Source organism: Leucopleurus acutus (assembly GCF_964270905.1).
Source record: "Leucopleurus acutus genome assembly, chromosome: 11".
Classification (NCBI taxonomy): domain Eukaryota; kingdom Metazoa; phylum Chordata; class Mammalia; order Artiodactyla; family Delphinidae; genus Leucopleurus; species Leucopleurus acutus.
The window spans coordinates 56577990-56605478 of NC_139152.1; the positions used below are offsets into that span (position 1 = coordinate 56577990).

The 27489-nt window shown below is 37.8% G+C and overlaps 1 protein-coding gene across 1 annotated transcript; it reads left to right on the forward strand.

The window, feature by feature from the left end:
• The first annotated feature begins 4788 nt into the window (after positions 1-4788).
• On the forward strand, positions 4789-26287 carry YEATS4 (YEATS domain containing 4). The gene is made up of 7 exons (XM_082850692.1): positions 4789-5056; positions 7951-8070; positions 11127-11193; positions 11300-11394; positions 15524-15616; positions 15706-15793; positions 25656-26287. The coding sequence occupies exons 1-7, from the start codon at positions 5006-5008 to the stop codon at positions 25823-25825; spliced, it is 684 nt and encodes a 227-aa protein (XP_082706818.1). The 5' UTR covers positions 4789-5005; the 3' UTR covers positions 25826-26287.
• The last annotated feature ends 1202 nt before the right edge of the window (positions 26288-27489 follow it).

Below are 27489 nucleotides of genomic sequence, written 5' to 3' on the forward strand. Positions count from 1 at the left end.
CTTGTATATAGCGGACTTATTTAAAAAATATTTTCTTAGAAGTTGCTAAAGGGAATTACTAAAAGTTACAATCATGAGTGACTAATGTCATAGACATAGTGTTTTTCAATTAAATGCACGTCTTTTATGCAGATTATATTTTGAATCATTTTCAATTTTAACAAGGTTATAAATTCTCAATGTTTACAGAGTCAGATAGTTCTACAAGGTTTGTTTTGAAAGATGTAACTCCCCCTTCACATGCACAATTTTCTACTCTTTTAGCTTAATGTTAAGAATTTTAGGGAGTTCCAAATGGTTAGGATTTGGCACTTTCACTGCTGTGGCCCGGGTTCAATCCCTGATTGGGGAACTGAGATCCCACAAGCTGTGTGGCATGACCAAAAAAAAAAGAACTTTATATTTACTCCCATGCTTTTAAGTATTAGGCTTGTATTGCTCCTTCTGGATTTTTCCATTTTAAGATATTGATTCCCACTATGCAAGTTAAGGATTAAGTTCTATTTTCTCCTCCATCTCTATCATACATGGCACCTTTCCCTAAAACCCATCCTTCCAGTGTAATTACATATATATTTTTAGATCAATACTCAGTATTTACATAGCCATAAATACAATTACTTTCTTCTCTTATGCAAGAGTTTATTTTCCCTAGAGCTAATACCTGCATGATTTTTAAATTGGCTTAGCTTTCTTTGTTTCTATCATTAGTTCAATTCCCAAACTCTAGGTCTTTTTTTTCTTTATTGAGGTATAGTTGATGTACAATATTATATGTTTCAGGTGTACACCATAGTGAGTCACAATTTTTAAAGGTTATATTTTATTTATAGTTATTATAAAATATTAACTATGTTCCCTGTATTGTACAATATATCCTTGTAGCTTATTTATTTAGGCCACACTGCACGGCTTGCAGGACCTTAGTTCCCCTGCCAGGGATGGAACCTGTGCCCCCTGCAGTGGAAACACAGAGTCGGAACCACTGGACTGCCAGGGAATTCCCAGCTTATTTATTTTATACATAGTAGTTTGTACCTCTAAATCCCCACTGCTATCTAGGTCTTCTATTTAAATCTCCTCTCAGGTCTTCAGACACAGCTAGAATTTCATCAGTCTCATCTTTCTCCAAGTTTTTTCATTTCTGCTATCACAGTTTTAATTTCCAACAGCTGTTTTTCGTTCTCTGAATATATATTCTTTTGTTTCCTTGTTTTGTGTCACGTTTGCTATTTCTTATTTTATCTGGATATAGTAATAATAATACTTTGGGTTTGTTTTGGTTTTAGTTGACTTCTCCATGTTTCCTCTAATCTGCCATTTTGCTTGTTTACTTTGGATTATATCTTTCATACTAGAGGCATTTCTCTGTTATTTGGTAATTCTTGGTTATCTACTTATATTTAGGATTGGGGAACTAAAAAACTAATTTGAAGTTCCAAGGGCCTATGTGGATTTGACCATGTGTACTTCACTGAAGGATGACCAAGTTGGTTGAATCAGTTTCATTGGGGCTCCTTAGATCTCTCCTCTTAGACTGGTCACATTCCTCAGAGAAGCCTATCCCTATTCTCTACTAGGAAAAAAAAAAAAAGTCTGGCTGCCAGTATTTTAAGAGTTAAGTGCGATGAAGGTCTTAGTACCCGGCATGTGTTTGGCTAATCTACCTATTTTCTGTAGGGTATTCCTCCCTCAATTCTGTCTGGTGATCCTCAATGCAGAGACCCTGCTTTACCATTGTTCTATCCCTTGGGGATAAGTAAGGGGTAATTGCTGGGCTGTAAGGACCTGAATATTTCTTAAACAGAATCTCAACCAGTCTTTTTTTGCTAGCTCTTCTCCTCCTCCTCCCTTCCCTTATTTCCAGAGATCCCTACAACCACACATTCTTGAGATTCGGGGGGTTTCTGCAGTGTGAACTGAATAGCTTATTGTCTCTGACTACTCAGCTCTTAGGACTGCTGTATACCACTTGCCTTTTGTATTCCAAGTTTCAAGATTTTGTTTCTGCCTTCTCTCCCATTCTCCCCACCCTTTCTAAAAGGTTTATGCCTTTTTGAAAATCTCTTTACTTATTTCAAAGGAGTTTTGAAAGGAAGCAAAAGATGTGTGTTCAATCTGCTATCTTTCCCTCAAAGTTCCCAATGTGTTTTAACGTATTAATTTCATTTTATTAAATGTTAAAATGTTATTTTGCTTTAAAAATACTTAGGGTTAGGTTTCCCTGGTGGTGCAGTGGTTAATAATCCGCCTGCCCATCCGCCACGGGTTCGAGCCCTGGTCCAGGAAGATCCCACATGCTGTGGAGCAACTAAGCCCGTGTGCCACAACTAGTGAAACTGCGTGCCACAACTACTGAAGCCTTTACGCCTAGAGCCTATGCTCCGCAACAAGAGAAGCCACGGCAATGAGAAGCCCACGTAAGGGAGACTAGCCCCCGCTTGCCACAGCTAGAGAAAGCCTGTGCACAGCAACAAAGACCCAACACAGCTAAAAATAAACAAATAAAATGAATAAATTCATTAAAAAAAAACTTAGGGTAACACTTTGGGCAAAGAATTTAAAAATTCGTTGAGAAACAGGGGGAAAGCAGAAATACGAAAGCTGGAGAAATAATTACAAAGGGCAAATTTGTGCTCCAGAGATCATGTTCTGAAAGCGGAAATGGAGGAGAGGGTACAGGTGAAACTGCACCTCACATTGGGACTTGAACCCAGCCTAAACCCAGATTAGGACTTGAACCCACGCGACTGGGACTCAAACCCGGCCAAAACCCACGGTCTTCCAACTGAGATCACACACCTGGTTCTTGAGGTCTCATGGCAGAAAGAATTTAGTGAAAGACAAAGCGATAGGTAAATAGGGGATTTATTTAGAGAGAAACACACTCCACAGACAGAGTGTGGGCCATATCAGAAGGCAAGAGCAGCACCAGGGTTTGGGCTTGTCAGTTTTTATAGGGGTGGGTAATTTCATAGGCTAATAAGTGGCAGGAGTATTCCAGCTATTTCAGGAAGGGGCGGGGATTTCCAGAATTGGGCCACTGCCCACTTTTTGATCCTTATGGTTGGCCTTGGAACAGTCATGGTGCCTGTGGGTGTGTCATTTAGCTTGCTGATGAGTTACAGTGAGTGTATACTGAGGCTCAAGGTCTAGTGGAAGTCGACTTGTCTGCCATCTTGGATCCATTTGGTTCTAATCAGTTTATGTCATGTCATTCTTTCAAAGGTTGTGCCCTGCCCCCTGCACTCCTGTTTCACAGGGGACAAACAATCCTATACTGTGGTATGAAGGATGTTGTATGACAGCGGACTTTAACAGATCTCACTGATTTCAACCACCTTTGGAAAAAGAGCCTCAAGTCTTCTTAACTTCTCCATTTTTCATTTATTTACTAGTCAACAAACATTGATGACTAGAAATGTTTACTAGGGCCTAAGAACATTAAGGGGTATAAGATACGATTACTACCCTTGTGGAGTTCACAAATAACTCATATATAAACTTGTTAAGTGTTTCAATCCCTTAGGCACCATGGAAACAGAAAGGACAGTGTGACTATAAACCACCCGGAAATCAGCTGCCAGAGAGATAGGAGAAAAACCAAGAGAATGGATTTTATGAAAGGAGGCAGTAGATAGCAGAGTCAAATCCTGCCAAGAAGCCAAGGGCGTTAAAAGTGGATGTTGGATTTACTGATAAAGTCAGTAACTGGTCAGAGAGGTTTCTGTGAAGGTGAATGAAATTCAGGTTCAAATTTGACTTTGAAAGCTAAAACAGAGTGTTTTGCAGGATTACATATGTGTTTGGTTGGTTTTTAACAGGAATGATTAAAGTTTGTTTAACTCTTCTTAAGGGAAAAAGCCTAAGAAGAAAAGTTGGAGGTACAGGGCAGAATGGAGACGGTTGATGGGGCAAAATCCTCAATAAAGTGAAAATGAATGAGATCAAGAACACTGACTGAAGGACTGATTTTAAACTGGAAGACAGACACAGTTTTGAGGGCACGAGCCCGCTGTGTCCCTTTGCCTAGCAAAGCAATAAAGCTATTCTTTCCTACTTCACCCAAATAAATAAATAAATAAACTGGGAGCCGATTCTCTCTTGAACAGAAGAGAAGAAAGGAAGGGAGGGTGGATATTGGGCAAACCAAAGCTTGTGTTCAGGTCTGGTGGCATGGAGGTCCGTTTTCTCTGTTGAAATAAGATGCAAAGTCACCTGATCAGAATGAGAGGGTTGGTGTCAAGAGATTAGGGAAATAGAATAGCTTCCAGTTTAAAACAGAAGAAAAGGGAGAGCGAACCTCTGACTAGCACCTCATATTTCAATTAAATTGGAGGTCATTCATTTAGCACTGCACTAACCTGCAAAGTAGTTAGTACCACAGAAGGGCAAGGGAGGGGAGGTTTGCGTCACGTTATGGACCTGAGAATCCAAAATGAGTAGAAAGGAAGGAAGGAGAGGAAGAAGGGAGTAAATAAAAAAAGAAATTAGCGGTTCAAGCCTGAAAGTCTGAGGACGTCTGGATGAACACAACGAAAAGCTGTCGGTGGGCGAGATTTCATGAACTTAATTTCAGAACTGTCATGCTTTGGCGATGGCAAGGTATTACCTCCAAAAGACAGTTTCTCGGTCATTACGAAGCCAGACGGTCTGGCTTGTCGACAGGCACTGGCAACCAAGACCGGTCTTCTTTCGCCTAAAAGCAGCGGCTCGGCGCGTGCGCAGTGTGCGCGAGCTCGTCGCGCCTGCGCACAAAACGTCGCCGCTGCCACCTTTCCCGGCCCGCTCTCCAACCGCGCGGGGGTGAGTGGGCTTCCGCGACGCCCTCCCCTGTGAGGCGTTGGCGATCCCTCAGCACCCCGAGCTCAGCTGACTCGTCCTCCTTCGGCCGGAAACCCTCCTCCTGGGCCCGCGCGGGAGGAGCGGGGCCTCTGAGCGGAGCGGCGAGTCCGCCGGCCCCGGTCTCTTTCCCTGGCGGCGGCGGCTTCTTCCGTAGGACAATATGTTCAAGAGAATGGCCGAATTTGGGCCTGACTCCGGCGGGAGAGTGAAGGTCAGTGCCCGCCCCGCGCCTCCCCTCCGGGAGTGGCTCTCTCGCCCCGGCCCCTCGTGGCGCGGCCTGGGGAGGGCCTGCCTGTTTCTTCTCGCGCCTTTTCTCCTCGGGCGGGAGCCGCGGTTTCCAGGCGGACGGCGAGTCAAAGCCCCAGAGGGAAAATCATGATTTCATTTGGCCCCAACTTCATGTGTCACCGCCTCCCTTCCATCCCAGACAAAAAACAAACCATCGGTGGTGCCTGGGGGAGAGCCGGACATTGTTGCTGAGGAAAAAGCCACTTGCGGGGCTGGGAGATCCTGGCTTGCTGCTCATCCTCTGCCAACACAGGTCACCTGTAAAAAGGCGGTGGGGAGGGCAGTACCCACCTATTGTGAGGATAATAACAGTAGCAGATACCGTGCGAAGTAAGCACAGTGGGTGGACGCTTTACCCGATTCTCTGATTCAGTCCCTACAAAGGCAGTATTACTCCCAGTATTTACAACTAGAAAAGTTCAGAAGACTTCCCCAAGTTCATGGTGTTCCTAAAGTCCCAAGGCTACAGCCAAGATACTAATCAAGGCATGCAAAGAACATAACACTGGCTGGCACATAGGGAACATTCAGTACACGGTAGCTTCTTAGTTTTTAATTAAAGTGATCATAGCGCCTAACGTAATGTATGACACTGTGACACATTTCCCACTCACTTTACTACATCCCCTGGCACATTAATTTTTTATGAGACGACCAACTGGTTCCTGATATAACACCTATTTTTACCCCTTCGGATTTTTATTTACCGCAGAAAGGAAAATTTTTTATAAAAGAAATCACCCACTTTTGCACCAATCTAGTTGATCTAGGTTTTTTTTTTTTTTTGAGTCCTTCTGTATGTCATATTGTTTTCACATAATTTTATACTGAATATACAATTGTCATACACAGTGCTTTGAAAGTTTCAAAAGCTACTGAAATTTAATGGAAGGGGGAAACAGATGCCAGGTAAAATTCATAGTACCATAAGGTTCACTTTTGGGCGAGGTTTTGGAGTGATAAGAAAGTACTACTGAACAAAGGTTTAGAACACTAGCTTTTGGAGAAGAACTTACAGAACTCTCTCTACTTGTAATCATGTTAGGTTCTAAAAGTCTTTTAAGTCCAGAATCACTTGAGATTAGGCCTGTAGTCCTCAAATGCTTTTCCACCGAAAATGGGTCCGAGTTAGTCATGTAAAACTTTAAAATTAGGGACTTATTTCTTCTCCGTGCTGATTGTTATGTGGTCTTGTAAGCATCTTTTCCCAATTTAGATAAATTTGATCCAGGTAGAAAGTCTTTTGGCAGATGAACCCGCTTTTCATCATTGAGGAACTCCCCAAGTTCCTAGCAACATTGTAGCAGTTCAGGATCTATTATCCCTCACCATGTCAATGCTCCTTGTACTTATTCATTCGGGCCTTGAATGTGAGGCCCCATCTTTGGGTACCACAAAAGGACACTTGCTGTGATTTTTTTTTTTTTTTAAGTTTGTGTAGAAACCACTTGCCTTCTCCTGAACTAACTTTAGGCTAATAGGTATTGGTTTTATTTGTGAATTATCTAGTCACAATGAAAAGTTTTTCCATTTGTTCACTGCTTTTCCTCATTTCTTATTGTTGATTACATTGGCACAGCACTTTTCACATGTGATATATCTTGCTCTTTGACCTTCAGATACAGTCTTACTATTGAACAATTGGTCTCAAATTCATGTGCAACATTCAGTAATTTTCTTCACTTGGAATTTTTTCTATCTCCTTTTCATCGTAATCTGCCTTTACACTTAACCGGATGTGATGAGAAACATGTATGTACATCTCAGAACTGAACACAAATATAGCACACATGCCATCAGTCCAGGGATTACCGAGCTTGAGTCGTCCAAGTGCCTCTTTGCCATTATCTGAATCGAAATGTAGTGTTTAACAGTTTTGTTTAAATCAATTTTTTAAAGTCCCTTCCTAAGCATTACTATTTTTGAAATTGTGGGTTTGAATTGCTAGTTATAGTTATGGTTTTTCTAATACAGATTAAACACAAGTAATAAAATGAAAATGTTTGCCCTTATTCTACCTAAAATCCCCTTCCAAACTGTCTTTAATTTTTGTACTGTGCTTTTGAGAACCCTGGTGTAAGCTGATAAGGACATTACCATCAGGTGATGGTAAAGTTGGTGAGCGTTATTCCAGACTGCTCTTTAAAGTTTGTAAATAGAGCTTTTTCTGTTTCTTTTTAAAAAAAAGAGAGAGAGAAAGAAAAAAGGAACTCTCAAAGTACTCCACATGATTTAAATACACGTTTTCAAAGTGAGAACATTGTAATTAATGTGGTGTTTAGTTATTTGTGGTATTATGAAATGAGGCTAATTGTCTGGAAATTATTTGTTGAGGGAAATCCATGTTATAAGCAAACTCTAGGTTGTTAGACTGCCTGCCATTTCTTAAAACAAGCTTTCAGAGTTCTAATTCTGTTTATTTGGGTAATAATACAATGTGGTTTTTTTAAAAAATAAATTTATTTATTTATTTATTTTCGGCTGCGTTCGGTCTTCGTTGCTGCACACGGGCTTTCTCTAGTTGCGGCGAGCAGGGGCTACTCTTCGTCGTGGTGTGCAGGCTTCTCATTGCGGTGGCTTCTCTTGTTGAAGAGCACAGGCTCTAGGTGCGCGGACTTCAGTAGTTGTGGCTCGCGGGCTCTAGAGCGCAGGCTCAGTAGTTGTGGCGCACGGGCTTAGTTGCTCCACGGCCTGTGGGATCTTCCCGGACCAGGGCTCGAACCCGTGTCCCCTGTATTGGCAGGCGGATTCTTAACCACTGACCCACCAGGGAAGCCCAATACAGTGTTAACTGGTGTTGAAATTGTTTTCTTGTAGGGGGTTACAATCGTTAAACCAATAGTTTATGGTAATGTTGCTCGATATTTTGGAAAGAAAAGAGAAGAGGATGGGCACACCCATCAGTGGACAGTCTATGTAAAACCATATAGAAATGAGGTAGGTAATTGTTTTTCCTAAAACTTTTTTGAAGCTATAGTTTTTTTTGCTCAGAGTTAAATTGTAATATTGTATAGTAACTGATAATAAAATTGGCCCACTGTAGAAATGTTACCAAAAAAGTTGAAAAAATAAAGTAAGAGCTGTCATCTTTCTATAATTGTTAGTAGAATCAACTTTCCAAAAATGTTTTCTAATTAAAATTAAGTTACGGTAAAAAGAACTATGCTATATGCACAGTACGTCTTCCAATCACCACACCTTAAGGTAGCCTAGTATATAATCAGGTATTTCAGGAATAGTAAATTTAAGTGATAATTTGGTAATCAGACCATCAGAAAAGATGAAAGACAAACTGCTACATAATCTAGCTGCTGGTAATTTGGTTTTGCTACTGAATCTCTAATGCCTGGAATGCAGTAAGTACATAGTGGGTATTCAACAGATACTTACTGAATGAATAAACTATTCCTCTATTTAAAACCCTTCATTCTGTATTTCAAATATCATTGTTCCAATATAGTGGAAGCAAGAAGGCAGGTGAGAATTTATGTTATCATTGTAATCATTCGTCACCTTTCAGAAACATCTGAAAAAGCAGTTAGAGATGTCACCAAGAGTTGTTACTTCTGAAAAGATGAAAATGGTGCCAAATAGCCCAAGGGTAGATTCACAGCTTGATGATGATAAAGGTAGTCTGCTTCAAACACTTTGAATTATATTTTACCACCTGTAAGAGACTAGAATTTTGGACATACTTTTACTTTATCAAGGGTCACATTTTTTAAATAAATTGAATAATTATTCAAAATAACTTTATAGTGTCAATTTTAAGGGTAGAAATGCTGACTTATCATTCAAAATTACTTCCAATGCTGAATACTCTTTTCTTCCCATGTACCCCACAGTATGTTCAGTCACATTTAATAAATTAAGAGATGATAAATTTAGAGGTAAATCGAAAGAAGGGGAATATGCCACACATTAAACTGCCATGTAGGACAGTTTACAGTAACTGAACTCAGTGCAGCTGTAGCCACAATTTAAAGGTGACCACTTGAATGTAGAGGTCTTGAGCTGAAGTCTACAGGACATCAAGTAGTGATGCAACCCAAAGTTATCTTAATTTCAAGGACAAAGAATAAGGCAGTTGACTTTTGAGTTCTTTTTTTCTTCATATATTCCACCAAAAGACTGAGTTAATACATGTTGAAACCAATTAAGCTTGATAATGTTTTTTCTTCAGCATTTATACTATTCTCTATTAAATAAAATTAAAAGACAAAGGAAAAAAAACCTTCAAAGTCCACACAAAAACTTGTATATGAATGTTTGTGGTGACATTATTCATAATAGTCCAAATGTCTCTAAACTGATGAATGGATAAATAAAATGTAGTGTATCCATATAGTGGAATATTATTAAGGAATAAAATAAAGTATTGATACATGCTACTAACACATGGAATAAATTAGAAAACATGGCAAGTGAAAGAAGCCAGACACAAAAGCCACATACTGTATAATTCCATTTTTATAAAATGTCCATAATAGGCAAATCCATAGACATAGAACCTAGATTAGTGGTTGACAGCGGGTGGGAGGAAGAATGGGTATGAGGTTTCCTTTTGTGTGATAGAATGTTCTCAAATTGATTGTGGTGATAGTTGTACAACTCTGAATATATTAAAAACCATTGAATGGTGAACTTTAAATGGGTGATTTGTGTAGTATGTTAATATCTCAATAGAGCTGTTAAAAACAAAAAAACAAAACCACCTTCAGTGACTACCTATTGCCCTCATCATAAAGCTATCATGTTTAGAAGGCCTGCCATGACCTTTCCCTATCCTATCTCTGCAGCCTTGTCCCTTGTCTGTGTTTGCCTCATTTCTTTATATCCTACATTTTACCAATACTAAATTACTCTCAGTTTCCCAAAGGAACACTCTTAAACCTCTTCCTTTCTTCCCATCCACTCCATTCTTATTGTTCCCTTAGGTCTTAGTTCAAGTGTATTTTCTTTAGATCTACTTTCTTGATCTCCAAAGACTAAAATAGCTGCCTTTCCTATGGATTTGTACCTAATGTCCTCATAACACATGACCTAATATGCACACAACAGATTACAGATTACAGCATTGAAATGCTGATTTTCTTGTCTGCCCCCCACTTTACAGTGAGACCCTGAGGACAAGATTCTGTTATTTATCATTATAGCATCTAACAGTATTGGTAGTCACTCCTATTTGTAGAAAAAATGAATGAAAGTATTCCCAAAATAGTCTTCAAAGAGGCTTATGAAAATCTGCCTCAGAAAAAATGTTCACAAAATAATGTTAAGTGATGAAGGCAGATAGTAATATATTATTACAGTAGGATCCCAGTTAAAAAAATATGTAGCTAATAAGCACATAAAAATTCCTGAAAGCAAATAAAAAGATTAATGAACATTACTGTTGAATGCAACTTACTCTGTTTTGCATTTTCCTGTTTTTCTATAATGAATTATTTTTGAAAAGGCCTCCTTCGCTAGCAGGATCCCTTTTGTGTGCCGGAACTAATGAATATGCTTTTGTGCTTCAAAATATAATTAAGGAAAGGAAGAGTTTTATATCCGACAGTTTTAGGTTGCTTAGCTTAGTTGACCTTTGTATAATATAATTTTGTTTTTTGAAGTTGCTTAGTTCTTAGATTTGCTTTGGTGTATATGTTTATTTCTGTAGAAAATATTGGAAATGTACTGTTGTTTTATGGAAAAATCAAAATTGATTTTGAGTATTGTCTACAGAGATATATAAAAATAGGAATGCAAAACAATGAATTAGGGACATATATATTTCTATATATTATGAATTTTGAAAGAATTCTGCACAGCCTTCCTTTGTTTAAAATTAAAAACAAACCTCCAGGGTATAATTCATGTTTCTTAGAAAATTCGTTTCCATAAAATTTAAGGGGAAGTGTATTTTATAAAATTGGCACAGGTGCTCTGTGTATTTCCTTCCTAATTGTTATGTGTAGATGGCAGAACTAATTAATGCCTCTGTATTTTAGGATATGTCAGCATATGTGAAGAAAATCCAATTTAAATTACATGAAAGCTATGGCAATCCTTTAAGAGGTACAATAGTTTTTTAAAATTCATAATGTTATAAATTTTAAAAGAGCTAGGAAACTGTATCAGTAATTTACAATTTATAATTGTTTTATTTTTTTCTTTCTTTTAGTTGTTACTAAGCCTCCATATGAAATTACTGAAACAGGTTGGGGTGAATTCGAAATAATCATCAAAATATTTTTCATTGATCCTAATGAAAGACCTGTGAGTAATGTTAATCTCTGCAAATATAAAATGGATTTTTTAGTAATTGTGAAAATTTTATAATATTCAATAGCTTGTTATATGTTGACATTTTCATTCAGGTATACTTTATGTAAGCTTATGGCTTGGTGTATCTCGCTATGAGTTAAGGTTTTTCATTTTTAAGTGAAGTGCCTTTCAAAACTCTTTTGTTTTTCTAGTATAAAAAGAAGGGATAGAATGTGAACAGTTATTTGAAAGGAATCATGGAAATTACATGATTACTACAGCAAAAAAATTTAAAATTCATTAGTATCGTTTGGTTATTAGTAACAAACAAGTGGAGTCCATATGCTCTCTGAAATGGGAGTGTCCGGTTTTTTATAGTTAAAAGCCCTAGAAAGTCTTTGTACATTTTCAAACTGTCATCAGTACTAGCAGCTTTATCTTATACCTGGATCCTTATTTATAACCACTGACTTTTTCATTATTTGATCTCTTCAGATTGTTGCTTGATAATGTAAAAAGTCTCTCAAAGCTTTCACTTTGACCCCTCAGCAACTTTGTGAGCTTGGTGAGATCCTCGTTTTAGAGATGAGCATATTAAGGCTCAGAGATGAAGTCATGTGCTCAAAAACACAGTTAATTGTGGTGGAGCTAGTTTTTGAATCCAGGTATTTGCATTCAGACCTCACACTCCTTCCTTTACTCTTGCTTTTGACTAAAACCACTAAGCCTGTTTTATTTTTAAACCTAAAGGGTCACAACTCAGGCTCTCTCATTGCACATTTGTGTGGCTGGTGTTTAACTCCAGTTTCAGGGCTTTAGTGTTCATCACCATTAATTTTCATCTTGATAGATTCAGCTCGCTCCTTTAGCACCAAACATTGACACTTTAATTATCAAATTACATTTGTAAAACGATGTGCTTTTAAAGGATTTGGATGTCACCTGGGCCAGTGATACAGAGAATTAGTTCCTAACTAGTTGCATTAGAAATGCCTGAGATGTTTTTTTTATAAGTTCAGACTTCTAGGCCCAATTCCACAGAGCGTGATTCACAGGTTTGGAGAGGGGCCAGCACCCCAGGTAATTCTGATGTGCAATAATATTTAGGACCCATTGAGGTAGACCATACTTTTCCTCATAGAAGTTCCTTTAGGCAGTCCAGTATAGCAAGAAGAGAATATTGACTTCTGTTATTAAGTGAAACATCCTATTCAGGTTTGGGGTAGTTCTAGTTTTAAGAAAGCTCTACTTTATGTTAAGCTTCCTTGAACTTTTTACTGATAACTATTCATACTTTAGTTTTCTTTTCTCCTGAAGAACCATCTATAGCTCATTTAAATATCTTCCATGTGATAAGGTTTCCAGGTCTCCTACCATTCTTGTCCTTCTGGGATACTCTCACAGACATTATATTCTGTTTGACAAGAAATTATTAAATATCCATATTTGCAAGATATTGCCCAAGGGGTGGGATACAAAGATGAGACACTACACCTATCCTTAACCAAAGTAGTCTATTAGGGAGAATAGAGCACAGAGTAGGCAGATGTTGAGAGAGAGGAAGAAGAAGTTGGTCATGTTACTAGAGCAGAGGTTCTTGTTAACTTTGTAAGATTGCTTTGAATTCATTTTATTTTGAGAATGTGCTGCCTTACCTGTCTGCCTCCTCATCTGTCTCCCCCTTCTCTCCTCCCTACCCTGCCCTCAATTGGAAAATACATCTCTGAAAGAAATCATTATATAATGTAACGTCATTATGAGACAGCTCTCAAAGTCAACTCTTGGGAAAGTAGGGTAATATGATCTTTTGCCTTTCTGGAGTGATTCCTTTATTGAATAGGTTTCCATATAGATCTACATAGGCCTGAGTTTTATCCCCTCCAAATTACTGTAGTGTTCTTTTAGTATAATGAACCCATTATAGTTTTTGAATAGTTGGCTCTTACAGAAAATAAGTCATATGAGGTTTATTTAAAATATAAAAGAAAGATATGGGTAACTTGTGATTTACTTCTGTTATCCAGTAACCTATTACTCATCAAACCACTGTAAAAGGAATGGTTGTTTCTAAAAGCAAAATGCTAATATTGGGTTTTTATTCCTAGAAATATCTCTGGCAAGTATAGGCATTTTCATTGCTCTAAGAATCTTCAAACACCACTGAAAATTAGAGACATCTGTCCTGAAATTATTCATTGCCTATATCTGCATGAATGCCTCTCCAGGTCTGAATAATAAATTTGGGAATGGAAGGCTTTATGATGTAGTTTTTAATACTTCTTAAATTATAAAAGACACGCATATAGTTTTTTTAAAAGATTTAAAAACTAAAAAGTACAAGTCTCCTGTATTAGTTTCCTAGGGCTGCCATAAGAAAGTACCTCAAACTGAGTGGCTAAAAACAACAGAAATTTATCCTCCCGGTTCTGGAGACTAGAAGTCCCAAATCAAGGTGTTGGCCATGCTCTCTCCATAGCCTCTAGGCGAGAATCTTTTCATGCCTCCTCTAGTTCCTGGTGGCCCCAGGCGTTCCTTGGCTTGTGGCAGCGTAACTCCAGTCTCTGCCTCCATTTTCACATGGCCTTCTCTCCCTCCCTGTTTCTGTGTCACTTCTCTTTTTATGAGGACACCAGTCATACAGTCATATTGGATTAGGGTCCCCCCCAATGACTTCATCTTAACTTGATTACATCTGCAAAAGGCTCTTATTTCCAAATAACGTTACATTTACATGTTCTGAGATTTAGTACTTCAACATATCTTTTGGGGAATACAGTTCAACCCGTAACATCTTCTTTCCCCCATCTCTGACCCCTTCCTCAGGAAAACCACAGTTACTGTTTTCAGTTCCTCTAGAAATTATTCCCATTCATCTCATGTATTTAAATCCCTAAGGTTGGATTTTTCAATTTTAGATAGTGCCTGTCAGCTCCTAGTGATGACGGCTGATCCTTTTTCTTTGTCTTTCTTGGTTTCTTTTTTCATTTTGCTGCAGGACTTTATTCAGAAAGGATGCGAGGGAAGTAAAATTTCAGAGCCAATGCTCTCTGAAAATATCTTTGTTTTTGTTTACCTCTCACTTGATTGGGTGAAGAATTCTAGGTCCCACAGGAGGTGCACTCTCTCGTCTGTGAGTGGGGGGAGAGGAGGGAAGGTTGGCCAGCCTAGCCGCCCCACAGCCTTCTTGATTTCTGTACCTGCCAGCTTTGTGCTCGCAGTCTCTCCCCAGAGCTCCACTGGGGGCAGCGGCTCCCACCTCTGATGCAGTTTTCTTCTTTAAGATTTTAGGTTATGGATTTCCCTGTTATGGTTTATCCATCTGTGTAGTCTCATCTGCTTTCTGTCTGTTCCAGAAATTTGTCAAATTATCTGCTTTAAATATGGCATATGATCTATACTCCTTATGATGATTTTAGCTAACTTTTTGGAAAATTCTTTGAGGCCTCTGAATTGGTTTCTATACCTTCAACATGAACTCTGATGTTTTACCAGCTAGGTTTTGTTTTGCTCAAATAATCACTCATTGCGCTGCAAAGCTTTTCCTTTGATGTCTTGCTGTATCTGTTTTTAAATATTTTGAAGACATATTGCTCTTGCCGAAGTGAATTTTCACTGACTAGCTTTGTGTTTGTTTATTATGCTATTTATGTATTAATCTTATTATTACACTAAAGAAATTAACTTGTCCTCACTGAGCATTTTAGTATTGATCATTCCTTTTGAAAGTATCAAATCTTTTTTCGCCATAGTAAGTTTGTAAACTTTAACTGTCACAGTTAATCAAATGTCGCCTGTGTAAGTAAAAGAATTCATCTTAGTGACTTACCAGTTTAATTTCCATAGCTGTATCTTGTGTTATTTTTATATATAGTCACTGTCTAGAGATGCTTTGTAACTAATGTTTGCTTACCCTCTTCAAAACATACATATTGAATAGATGTAGATAAATGGTAATACCTAATAGGAAAATAAAAGTACACACAGAATTTGGGTGACCTGCCACAGTAAGTTGTAGTTGAAACAAGATCCTGAATTTGATGTGTTTACTAACTCAGTCTCTAAATCAGTTACAGAAATGATGATGTCTCATAATGATGATAAAAACCATTGCACAGATGTCATGTCTGTTTTTGTTTCACAGGTAACCCTGTATCACTTATTAAAGCTATTTCAATCAGACACCAATGCAATGCTGGGAAAAAAGACAGTGGTTTCAGAGTTCTATGATGAAATGGTAAGAAGATTTTATAATGAGAGTTTTTAAAACATTTTAAATTGTAGATTTTGCAATTATTGGGGTTTTTTTTCATTCTCTTCCATTAGATATTTCAAGACCCAACAGCAATGATGCAACAATTATTAACAACATCTCGTCAGCTTACCTTAGGAGCCTATAAGCATGAAACAGAATGTAAGTGCCGTGAGTTCATAATTAATCCTGAGAAATAATGTATTCTGTAATGGTGAAAGGATTGTATGATTAGCAACTATTAAATTTTTTTCCTTAGTAGATACAGGTAAAATTTTTAGGAGTTATACAATATATGTATTACTAAAGAACAGGTAAGAAGGATGTTTTAAATAGTTCTCAAAGTAGGCCTACTTTCAAAAAGGTAAAAGACAGCCTCCGACACACTCTGAAATACTGTTTGTCTTTATTCACTAATTACATTTAAGCATAGCTTTTCATTAATCTTGCTTAACCTGTCACTCAATCATTTTCTGTTTACTAGTCTTTGCTAACAAAATCGGTGTGAAGAACCTTGCAGAACATAATTATACTTAAGTGTACGGTGAACTAGTTTCTCCCTCTCTCTCTTTTTAACCTCTCACCTGACATAGTTTTATATTAATGCTGGGGTGGTGAAGACCAGAATGCCTTATTGATAGTCAGTCATGCTGTCTTTTCCCTTTAGCTTACGAGGCCTCAGAATCCCCTACACATCGTTTCATGCAGCTATTGCCAACCATTTGCAGTTGTCATTCAAGATGAAATCTACTTACCAACCCTGTGTTGACATTTATGTCACCATTTATTCGGTTTTTCCTTTGATTTTTCATTTATTTGCTTACAGTATATATTGAGCAACAGTAAGATGCCAGGCATTGTTCAGAGGATAGAGCAGACAAAAGCCCTGCCCTCATGGAGCTTACATACTAGTGGAAAGAAGACAAATATTAAATAAACAGAACAATGAAATGTGAAGTAGTGATTGGATGGCATGAAGAAAACTAAAGTAGGGGAGGGAGCGCTTTTGGTGGGAGGAGATGGTTAAGAGTTTTAAATATCAGGTCAGAGAATGCTTCCTGAAATGGTGGCATGAGCAAATACCAAAAGGAGTGGGGAAGATGAGCCATGCAGCTACATGAGAGACGAATGTTACGTGTAGAGTGGCAGCAAGGGCAGGAACCCTGAGGTAAGAGCATGCCTGGCATATCCGAGGAACAGCAAGAAGGCCAGTGTGCCTGGAGTAGAGTGAACAAGGGGACAAGGAGTGGGACATGAGGCCAAAGAAGTTATTATGGGACCAGCTCATATAGGGAGTTTAAGTTATTAAACTGAAGGAGATGGGAAGTCTTTTGTGGGTTTTGAACAGGAAGAGTGACAGTATAAGACTAATATTTTAAAAAGATCAATCACCCTGGTTGCTGTGTTGAGAGTAGACTGTAAAGCAGAAAGGGTAGAAGCAGAATAGTTAGGCTATTCCAGTAATCCAGATATAGAATTCTGGGTAGTACCAAAATGATAGCAATGGAGGTGGTGAGAAGGGGTCAGGTTCTAGTTTGAAGATAGGTACAGTAGGATTTGCTGATGGTTTGATAACAATATATGAAAGAAGGAGATGAACAAAGAATGACTGTTAAGGTTTGGGGCCAGAGGAAACAAACAAACAAAAATTGTTGTTACTTTTCATAGAGATGGGAAGTCTGGGAGGGGCAGCTTTGAGGAGAAAGATTAGGAGTACAGTTTTGGACATGATGGCTGTGGGATGCCTGTAAGACATCTAAGTGGAGATGTTGAGAAGGGAATTGTGCTCAAAGTCTGGTATTCAAGGAGAGGTCTAGGCTGAAGATATAAATGTGGAAGTTAATATACACATGGATTTATAAATTGTGAGACCAAATGGTATCATCACAAGAGTAAGTGAAGATAGAAAAGAGGTTCAAAGGTTGAGCCCTGGGCACTCCAACATTTAGAGACTAAGGAGATGACCAGCAAAGGAATTAGGAAAGAACAGTGAGTGTGGAGGGAGAAAAACTAGGTGCACATAATATCCTAGAGCCAGGTGAAGAAAGTGTATCAGGAAATAGTCATTAGCTGTGTTCAGTACCTCTGATAGGTCAAGTAAGATCAGAGCCAAGAAATAGGCTATAGCAAGGTGGAGGTCCTTGGTGACCTTAACAGGAGCAGTTGAAGGAGAATAGTAAGGACAGAAGATCAGTTGAAGTGGATCAAGAGAGAATGAGATGAGGGAGTTCCCTGGCGGTCCAGTGGTTAGGACTTGGCACTTTCACTGCCGTGGTCTAGGTTCAAATCCCTGGTCAGGGAACTAAGATCCTGCAAGCCGTGCAGTGCTGGCAAAAAAAGAGAGAGAGAGAGTGAGATGAGAAATTGGAGACAGGTGCTGTGGACAACTTTGTCTTGGAGCTTGACTATAAAGGGAAAGTAGCCCTTGAAGCAGTAGCAGAGCAGGATTTGGAGTCAAGAGAGCAGAGTTTTCAGGGGAAACAGACCAGTATCGTTGTAGGCTGGAAGAAGCGATCCAATAAAAGAAGGGGGGTGGGGGATGAGAAAGCAGGAGAGAAAGAGGTTGCTGTTTAACCATTGTTGGTTATAGTAGTGTTTTGTTTGTATTTTCATGAAACCCTGACCAAGAGTTAAAAGATCTGAATACTGATTATAATTGCTACTTGGTAGTCATTTAAAATTGAAAATCATACTCATTAAAAAATTTTATGTTTCACTTTCTACATCTGAAAAAATACTTGGGCTACTTTGTTATGAACATAAAACAGATACGTATATGACCACTTTTGAAAAGGTAAAAAACACTAGTCACATGCTATTTTAATTTGTTACTGGTCATATTCTCTCCATTATAGATCTCCTTTCTCTCATACTATGAAATGTGCCCAATTCATAGAGGAAACTTCTCTTTTTAAATTCAAGTACCCATATTTCTGTGTTTTCAACAAAAATAATATCATTAATTCATATATGTATAATAGTAGAGACAAATGTTTCATAAAAAGACTTTTCTACAAATTAATTTTTGACGTGTTAAAGTTTATGTGTGGAGATTTATAACCTTCAGAAGTTTTTATCAGTAAATTGCATGTTTTATATTATCTTCAGGTTATTTTCTCAACAGTGTCAAATCCATAAGGAAGAAAAAGATAATTCTGTAAATGGTATTGACACAATTGATAACTTTTGAGAAGAAAACTTAATTTAGATCATTGCTTTATAGCACTTATCAAAACAAATTCCAGTTTAATTAATGATAGTTAACTTTTTTTTTAATTAATTAATTTATTTATTTTTGCTGTGTTGGGTCTTCATTTCTGTGCGAGGGCTTTCTCTAGTTGCAGAGAGCGGGGGACACTCTTCATCGTGGTGCGCGGGCCTCTCTCGTTGCCAAGCACAGGCTCCAGACGCGCAGGCTCAGTAGCTGTGGCTCATGGGCCTAGTTGCTCCGCGGCATGTGGGATCTTCGCAGACCAGGGCTCGAACCCGTGTCCCCTGCATCGGCAGGCAGATTCTCAACCACTGCGCCACCAGAGAAGCCCAGTTAACTGTTTTTTTAAAGTCAGTTAAGCTGTTTAAAAAATTAGAGAAATGACTGTCCTGGCTAGTGAAGACTTTCTAAATTTGAAGTGTTAGAAGAAATCACATTGAAAGAAAGGCAAACTTGATTCTGCAAAAAAATATTTAACTTATTCATTTCAAAAGGGCAAAAAAGAAAGATAAATTTGTAGAAAATATGACAAAGGATTAATATCTTTAAAACCCTAAAATAAATAAAATAGAATAAAATTTTAAACTTCAGTTGACAAATGGACAAAAGACATGGACAGATGAAAGAGGAGATGACTAGTAATAAAAAGGGAAAATATTTGACCCTGCTAGTAATTTTTAAAATGCAAACCAAATAATAATGGGTGGTTATATTTGTATCAAATAAGCAAAAGGAATTTTTAATAGTTGTACCTATTAAGGATGTGGTGAACCCTGTGTTCTATGAATTGTTTGTGTGAGTAGGCCTTTTAGGAAAGCAACTTGGGAATATTAATCAAAGGTCTTAAAAAGGTAGGTATACTTTTACCAGTTTGAGAGCATTATACTCAATATTTGGTAATATCAGTTAGCTTTATTGAGTGCTTACTGTTTGTACTCTTGTAAATCTGTACATGTATAAACTCATTTACATCTACAATAACTTTATTAGGTAATCCATTTAGAAAAGGAAACTGAGGCACAGGGAGAGTAAGAAACTTGCCCAAGTTAACATGAGTTAGTGGTAGAGCCAGGACTTTATCCTAAGCAGTCCTCAGAACTTAGGCTCTAAAAACATAGTAATATTTTTAGATAGAGTAATGGCCGGGATAGAGGTTGCTCATTATAAAATTTAAAACACATTAAAAGTTTATAAAGATGTTTATACTGGTAAACCCATGGAAATTTACTTAAGTACTAGGGATCTAGCTTTTAATAGAAATTGCTTCTACAAGGAATAATTAAAATGATAGTGAATGGGCTTCCCTGATGGCGCAGTGGTTGAGAGTCCGCCTGCCGATGCAGGGGACATGGGTTTGTGCCACGGTCTGGGAAGATCCCACATGCCGCGGAGTGGCTGGGCCCTTGAGCCATGGCTGCTGAGCCTGCGCATCCAGAGCCTGTGCTCCGCAACGGGAGAGGCCACAACAGTGAGAGGCCCGCGTACCGCAAAAAAAAAAAATGTTTAAAAATGATAGTGAATGCTTGAAGAGAGTTTACATGTACTAGATAAGTGCTTTGCATTTCTTAATTTATTGAATACCCTTAACAACCCTAGGAGGAAGTTACTACTGTTAGCCCCATTTTCTAGGTAAGACCCTAGAGCATAGAGAGATTTGATATCTTGCCCCAAATCACTCAGCAAAGCAGGATTTAAACCGAAACAGAGTGTGTGCTCTTAACCGATGAACTGTTCTATCTCTTTGTAAAAAAGCCTTACAGGGACTTCCTTGGTGGTACAGTGGTTAGGACTCTGCACTCCCAATGCAGGGGGCCCAGGTTCGATCCCTGGTCAGGGAACTGGATCCCACATGCATGTCTCAACTAAGAGTTCGCATGCCACAGCAGAGGAGCCAGCCTGCCACAACTAAGACCCAGCACAACCAAATAAATAAATAAATAAATATTTTTAAAAAAAAGCCTTACAGTCTATTTTTCTAACCAGTAAGTTACATTGGCTTTGCAAAAATATTAACTCTTCTTTGGATTGACTTACTCTAAATTGAAGCTTTATTTGGAAATTTAAAACAGAAATTTTATCTATATCTATCTATCTATCTGTATATATATATATATATATATATATATATATATATATATATATATATACACACACACTCACAGGCACACACACATACATATATATATATCTTAAATGTATGTATAAGCATTTAATATATTGGAAGCAGAAAACCAGAACAGGCTAAAAGAAGTTTTTAAATGTTTTCCCCTATCATCTCATTGGTAATTAACCCAGTTCTTTCAATATATGGTACCCTTTGCAGTCTCATGATTTGTCAAAAATAAAGTATAGTGACTAAATCAGACCACAAAAATCTGTATCTACAGTACATGCTGTCCTCTGACAAATGAGTTAAATCAGGTCTTCCTAACTAGATTTAAAACTACCTGTTACAGTCATATAGGACTCCTTGTTGTTTCCCAAATCTTTCTGTACTCTTTCCAAGGCCCACTATGTCCACTTCATCTACCTAATTCCTTTCTCATTCTTTAAAACTCAATTCAGATTTTACTACTGCCAAGAAGCCTTCTTTGATATACACACACACCCTTTCCCCTTGGTATGTCATAGCACCCTATGATTATCTCATGACACTGTAATGCATTTTTCTTTCTTGTCTATCTCCTACTTCTGTATCCCACCATCTCACAATGTGCCTTTCACTCCATATATGTTTTATAATTAATATGGAGAGAGAGGGGGAGAGCAAGGGGATAAAAATTTCTGCATAGTAAAAAAGCATTGTCAACAAAGTCTAAAGACAGACAAGCCATTAAAAAATATTGTACTCAAATCACAAATGACTAGTTTCTTTAATGTATAAAGAGCTCCTGCACATCATTTAAAAAGGCTGATAACCACTAACTAAACAGCTTCTGCAGAGCAAAGGAAACCATCAACAAAATGAAAAGGCAACCTACTGAATGGGAGAAAATATTTGCAAATCATGTATCTGATAAGGGGTTAATATCCAAAATATATAAAGAACTCATACAACTCAATGGCCAAAAAACGCATACAATTTAATTAAAATTGGGCAGAAGAACTGAGTAGATATTTTTCCAAAGAAGATGCAGATGGCCAACAGGTATACGAAAAGATGTTCAACATCACTAATCATCAGGGAAATGCAAATCAAAACCACAATGAGATATCACTTCATGTCTGTTAGAATGGCTACTATCAAAAAGACAAGAAATAACAACTGTTGGCAAGGATGTGGAGAAAAGGAAGCCCTTGTGCAATGTTGATTGGTGCAGCCACTATGGAAAACAGTATGTAGGGTCCTCAGAAAAATAAAAGTAGAGCTGCAGTATGATCCAGCAATTCCACTTGGATACGTATCTGAACAAGACAAAAACACTAACTTGAAAAGATATATGCAACTCCATGTTCATTACACCATTATTTACAATAGCCAAGACAGGTAAACAACATAAGTGTCCATCAACAGATGACTGGATAAAGAAGAGGTGTTTTATATATATATGCGTGTGTGTGTGTGTGTATATATATATATATATATATATATACACACACACACACACGCATATATACATAATGGAATATTAGCCATAAAAAAGAAGAAATCTTGGGCTTCCCTCGTGGCACAGTGGTTGAGAGTCCGCCTGCCGATGCAGGTGACGTGGGTTCGTGCCCCGGTCCGGGAAGATCCCACATGCCGTGGAGCGGCTGGGCCCGTGAGCCATGGCCGCTGAGCCTGCGCGTCCGGAGCCTGTGCTCCGCAACGGGAGAGGCCACAACAGTGAGAGGCCCGCGTACCGCAAAAAAAAAAAAAAAAAAAAAACAAAAAAAAAGGAAGAAATCTTGCTGTTTGTGAGAACATGGATGGACCTTGAGGGCATTATGCTAAGTGAAATAAATCAGAGAAAGACAAATACAGTATGGTCTCACTTATATGTAGAATCTTAAAAAAAAAAAAGCTCACATACAGAGAATAGATTGGTGGTTGCCAGAGGTGGGAGGTGAGGGGTGGGCAAAAAGGTACAAACTTCTACTTATAAAGTAAGTCCTGGGGATGTAATTTATAGCATGGTGACTGTAGTTAATAATACTGTCTTGGATATTTGAAAGTTACTAAGAGAGTAGATCTTAAAATTTATCATCACAAGAAAAATATCTGTAACTATATGTGGTGACAGATGTTAACTTCAGACTTACTGTGATGATCATTTTGCAATATATACAAGTATTGAATCATTATGTTGTACACCTGAAACTAGTATATGTCAGTTATACCTCAATTTTTTAAAAGGGTGGTGGGGAGAGCCGATAACCTAAAAGAAAAATGAGCAAAGGAAAAGCAGCCAATCCATAAAAAGAAAGCGAGGAATGTCCCCTAAACATATTAAAAGATTGTCTGCCTCAGAAGTAATAGAAATGTAAAGTAAAACTATTCTGAAATACCATTTTTAATCTTTCAGAGTAACTAAGACCAAAAAGTTGATGCAGTAGGGAAATAGACGTACAATGCTAGTGAGATTATAAATTAAGAGGACTTCTAAGAGTCACTTGTCATTCTTCCAGATTTACAAGATCAAATGTCCTTCAATTACTGTTTACTGGAATTTAGGCCACAAGTATACTGGAATGATTATGCGCAGCATACACGTTATAGCATTGTTTGTAATAGAGGAAACTGGAAATACTCCAAATGTACATCAGAGGGGACAGATGAATGAATTATGTATGTCCATTCAATGAGGTCCTCTGCAGCCTTTGAAAGAATGAGACAGCCCTGTGATATGGAATGAGCTTTCAGATGTAGTAATGTTAAGTGAAAGAGCAGGGTGCTGAGCAGTGTGGATAGTGTGACATCACTTGTGTTGGGGGTGAGGAGAAATCACACTTAGGTGTATGCTCCTCTCTGAACCAATTATTTCTGGAAAGATACCAAGGAAACCTAACTGATTATCTCTGGGAAGAGTGCTGGTTGGTGGGGGGCAGGGGTAAAAGGAGGCTTTTTTTGTTTTTGTTTTTATTGGAGTATAGTTGACTTACAATGTTGTGTTAGTTTCAGGTGTACAGCAAAGTAAATCAGTCATACACATATAAAAAGGAGACATTTTTTCCATAGTCTACACTTTTCAGCCTTTTAATTTTGTATCACGTGTATGTACTGTCTTCAAAAATAATTTAAAAAATAAAAGCAATGAAAAATTACAAAGAAAAATATGGATTGTTTTGGCAATATAAAAGTTTACCTGTGTTACAAAATATATCACAAAAAGAAAGCACCAGCAGTGAGGAAAATAAGGACATATTGCGTGTTTTGTTTTTGTTTTTTTATAAATTTATTTATTTTATTTATTTATCTTTGGCTGCACTGAGTCTTCGTTGCTAGGCGCGGGCTTTCTCTAATTGTGGCGAGCGGGGGCTACTCTTCGTTGCGGTGCTCGGGCGTCTCATTGCGGTGGCTTCTCTTGTTGTGGAGCACGGGCTCTAGGTGCGTGGGCTTCAGTAGTTGCGGCGCACGGGCTTAGTTGCTCCGCAGCATGTGGGATCTTCCTGGACCAGGGCTCAAACCCATGTTCCCTGCCTTGGCAGGAGGATTCTTAACCACTGCGCCACCAGGGAAGTCCCACATTGTGTGTTTTTAATGCGCTAGATGCTTTAGGTATATTACTTAATCCTCATAAATCCTCTGAGAAATACGAAGTTTTAACTGTATCATATAGAAAGACGAGATGAAGGGAGACTTAGAGATATCAGCATTCAGCTGTTAAGGGGCCAAGGGTGTATTTGAACTCAAGTCTTTCTGATTTCAATGGTTTTGGTTTTTTTTCTTCACCAAACCACACTGCTTCCAATTAGTGATCCTTTTAGGTTAACAAACAACTGTGCCTCAACATTCGTCAGCAGCAATTACCTGAAATGTCCACAAGGTGGAAATGTTGGATGATAGTAGTCATTTTTCTCTGTAAAACTTGATGCTACACTATCCAGGTGGAATAGTTAAATCGATATAATCTATTTTGCAGTAATGATATTTTTATTTTGTAATTTGTTATGTAGCCAGCTAGAATGTTTTAAATATTCAGTAATAATAGTAGTTAATATGGCTTTTTATGTGCCAGACAGTATTCTTTTTAAATCTTTTAAACTAATAATATTATGAGGTGTTTGCTATTATAATCTTCATTTTAGCAATGAGGAATAGAGCATAGAGATAATAAATAGCTTATTCAGAGTGGCACATCTAGTAAATGATAGAGCTGGAATTCAAACCTAGACACTTATTGATATATCTTTTTGAAAAAAGATAGAGGTTTGTTTTACCAGTGTGATTATGTAAATTTTACCTGTACATAAATTTAAGAGTACTGTTTTTAGTAAACTCTTATTAGCTGGATGTTTCTTGGACTGTATACTCCCTCATTTCCAAATCAAATTAGAAAATTAGACATAATTTTAAGACATAATTTAAGACATTATGTCTTAAAATGTTAACTGTGAATTAAAATACTAGTGGTCAAAAAATTTTTTTTTAATAAAATTTAAAAAATTAGTGGTCAGAATTTCATTCTTAGTGGTAGAAAACATATTAGATCCTCTCTGGAGAGTTCAGACTTTCTTACCTACCCCCCTCTGTCTAAAGTTACATATCTTAAGTTGTCCGCATTTCATCATGAAAACATTGGCCTAAGGAAATGCCACATTTATTGCTCTATGAAATATCTTGTACATGTGAGAAAAATGAAATAAATCAGTAAAAGTGTATGTTTTCTTTAGTTGCAGAACTTGAAGTGAAAACCAGAGAAAAATTAGAAGCTGCAAAAAAAAAAACAAGCTTTGAAATTGCAGAGCTTAAAGAGAGATTAAAAGCAAGTCGTGAAACTATAAATTGTTTAAAAAATGAAATCAGGAAACTCGAAGAAGATGATCAGACAAAAGAAATATAAACAGTTCTGAAGAGAACTCGATAGTAAGTGAAACTAAAAATAAGGTGGAGTTTAAAGGAGAGATGTACTACAAATGCTGCAATGTTTCTTAGAGGAACTGCACATATCGTTGTCAGCCATAGATTTCTCAGCAATGGGGTCAAAGTATTTGTACTTTACAAGCAATCTTTAATATAAAATATATGTGTATAATGCTGTATAGGCATTTTATCAACCCATTTCGGGGTAGTTCTGTGATACTAAGCACAATTTTAAAACATTTTTATTGCATTGTATGTATAGCTTATCCTTTTGACAGACATCAAAATTTCATTATAAAGTATAACTTGTACGAATTTTGTACTTCCCAGTAGTTAGAATTCGTGGTAAAATTAATGTGTGTATTTAATTTCTTAAGTTCTTACCTGCCCCCATCCCAACTCTTTTGTATCTGATGTACCCAGTGCCCAATAAGCACTCAATAAATGCAGTTTACAGTTGCTGTTTCTGCCTCTTGATGTATTTCTTCGCCTTGAAGCAATTCACACTCTCTCGTTACAGTTAATGTATCTCCATAGTATTGTGACCATGCATCTCTTATTTGCAGTCACTGTAGCATACAGAAGCTCTCTGACAGCCAAGATCATATCTTAAGTATTGTTCTGCCTAACTCCCACAGTGTCATTAGTTTTACATAGAACAATATTCAGTCCTTCATGCCTGTTCCAAAGATATATAGTAGGGGACCCCAACCGGGGCCACAGACTGGTATCGGTTTGTGGCTATTAAGAACAGGGCCACACAGCAGGAGGTGAGTGGCAGGCTGGTGAGTGAGCAAAGCTTCATCTGTATTTACAGCTGCTCCCCATCACTCACATTACCACCTGAGCTCCACCTCCTGTAGATCAGAGGTGGCATTAGATTCTCATAGGAGTGGGGACCCTACTGTGAACTGGGCATGCGAGGGATCTAGGTTGTGCGCTCCTTATGAGAATCTAATGCCTGATGATCTGAGGTGGAGCTGAGGCAGCCCCATCACCCCCAGATGGGACCATCTAGTTGCAGGAAAACAAGCTCAGAGCTCCCACTGATTCTGCATAATGGTGAGTTGTATAATTATTTCATTATATGTTACAATGTAATAATAATAGAAATAAAGTGCACAATAAATGTAATGCGCTTGAATCATCCCAAAACCATCCCCACCCCATCTCCAGTCCGTGGAAAAACTGTTTTCCGTGAAACCGGTCCCTGGTGCCAAAAATGTTGGGGACTGCTGACATATAGAATGCAGCTGTGCATCAATTTTACATACTTCCCCTAATTTCTCTACCTTATCCTCAGGCTGTCCTGTTCAGATCCACATGGTGAGTCCTCTATTTTTGACTCATCTAATTTGAACATTAGTGGTACTTAATTTTTAAGGCCATGTTGGCTGACCCATCTTGGCAACCTAGGAGCAACAATAAGTAGGAAAGTATTTTGGAAAACATATAATATTAACATGTTACAAAGCTCCTAAAAATGGAAACCACACATATGCCTAATGCAGATTCTATACCTTCTACAGAGTGATAACTAGCCACTCTAGTACTTTAAGATACTTTTAATCTATCTGCCCTGGTGGATTGGTTAATTTTTACTTTGTTGCTTTATTTTCTAGGTTGTGACATTTATAAGCATTA

What these genes read in the sequence shown, in the direction of transcription:
- YEATS4 (XM_082850692.1), top strand. Translation starts at nt 5,006, where the DNA reads ATGTTCAAGAGAATGGCCGAATTTGGGCCTGACTCCGGCGGGAGAGTG. An exon ending in ACTCCGGCGGGAGAGTGAAG is followed by an intron (nt 5,057 to 7,950) that starts GTCAGTGCCCGC and finishes GTTTTCTTGTAG; the next exon opens with GGGGTTACAATCGTTAAACC. An exon ending in TTGATCCTAATGAAAGACCT is followed by an intron (nt 11,395 to 15,523) that starts GTGAGTAATGTT and finishes TTTGTTTCACAG; the next exon opens with GTAACCCTGTATCACTTATT.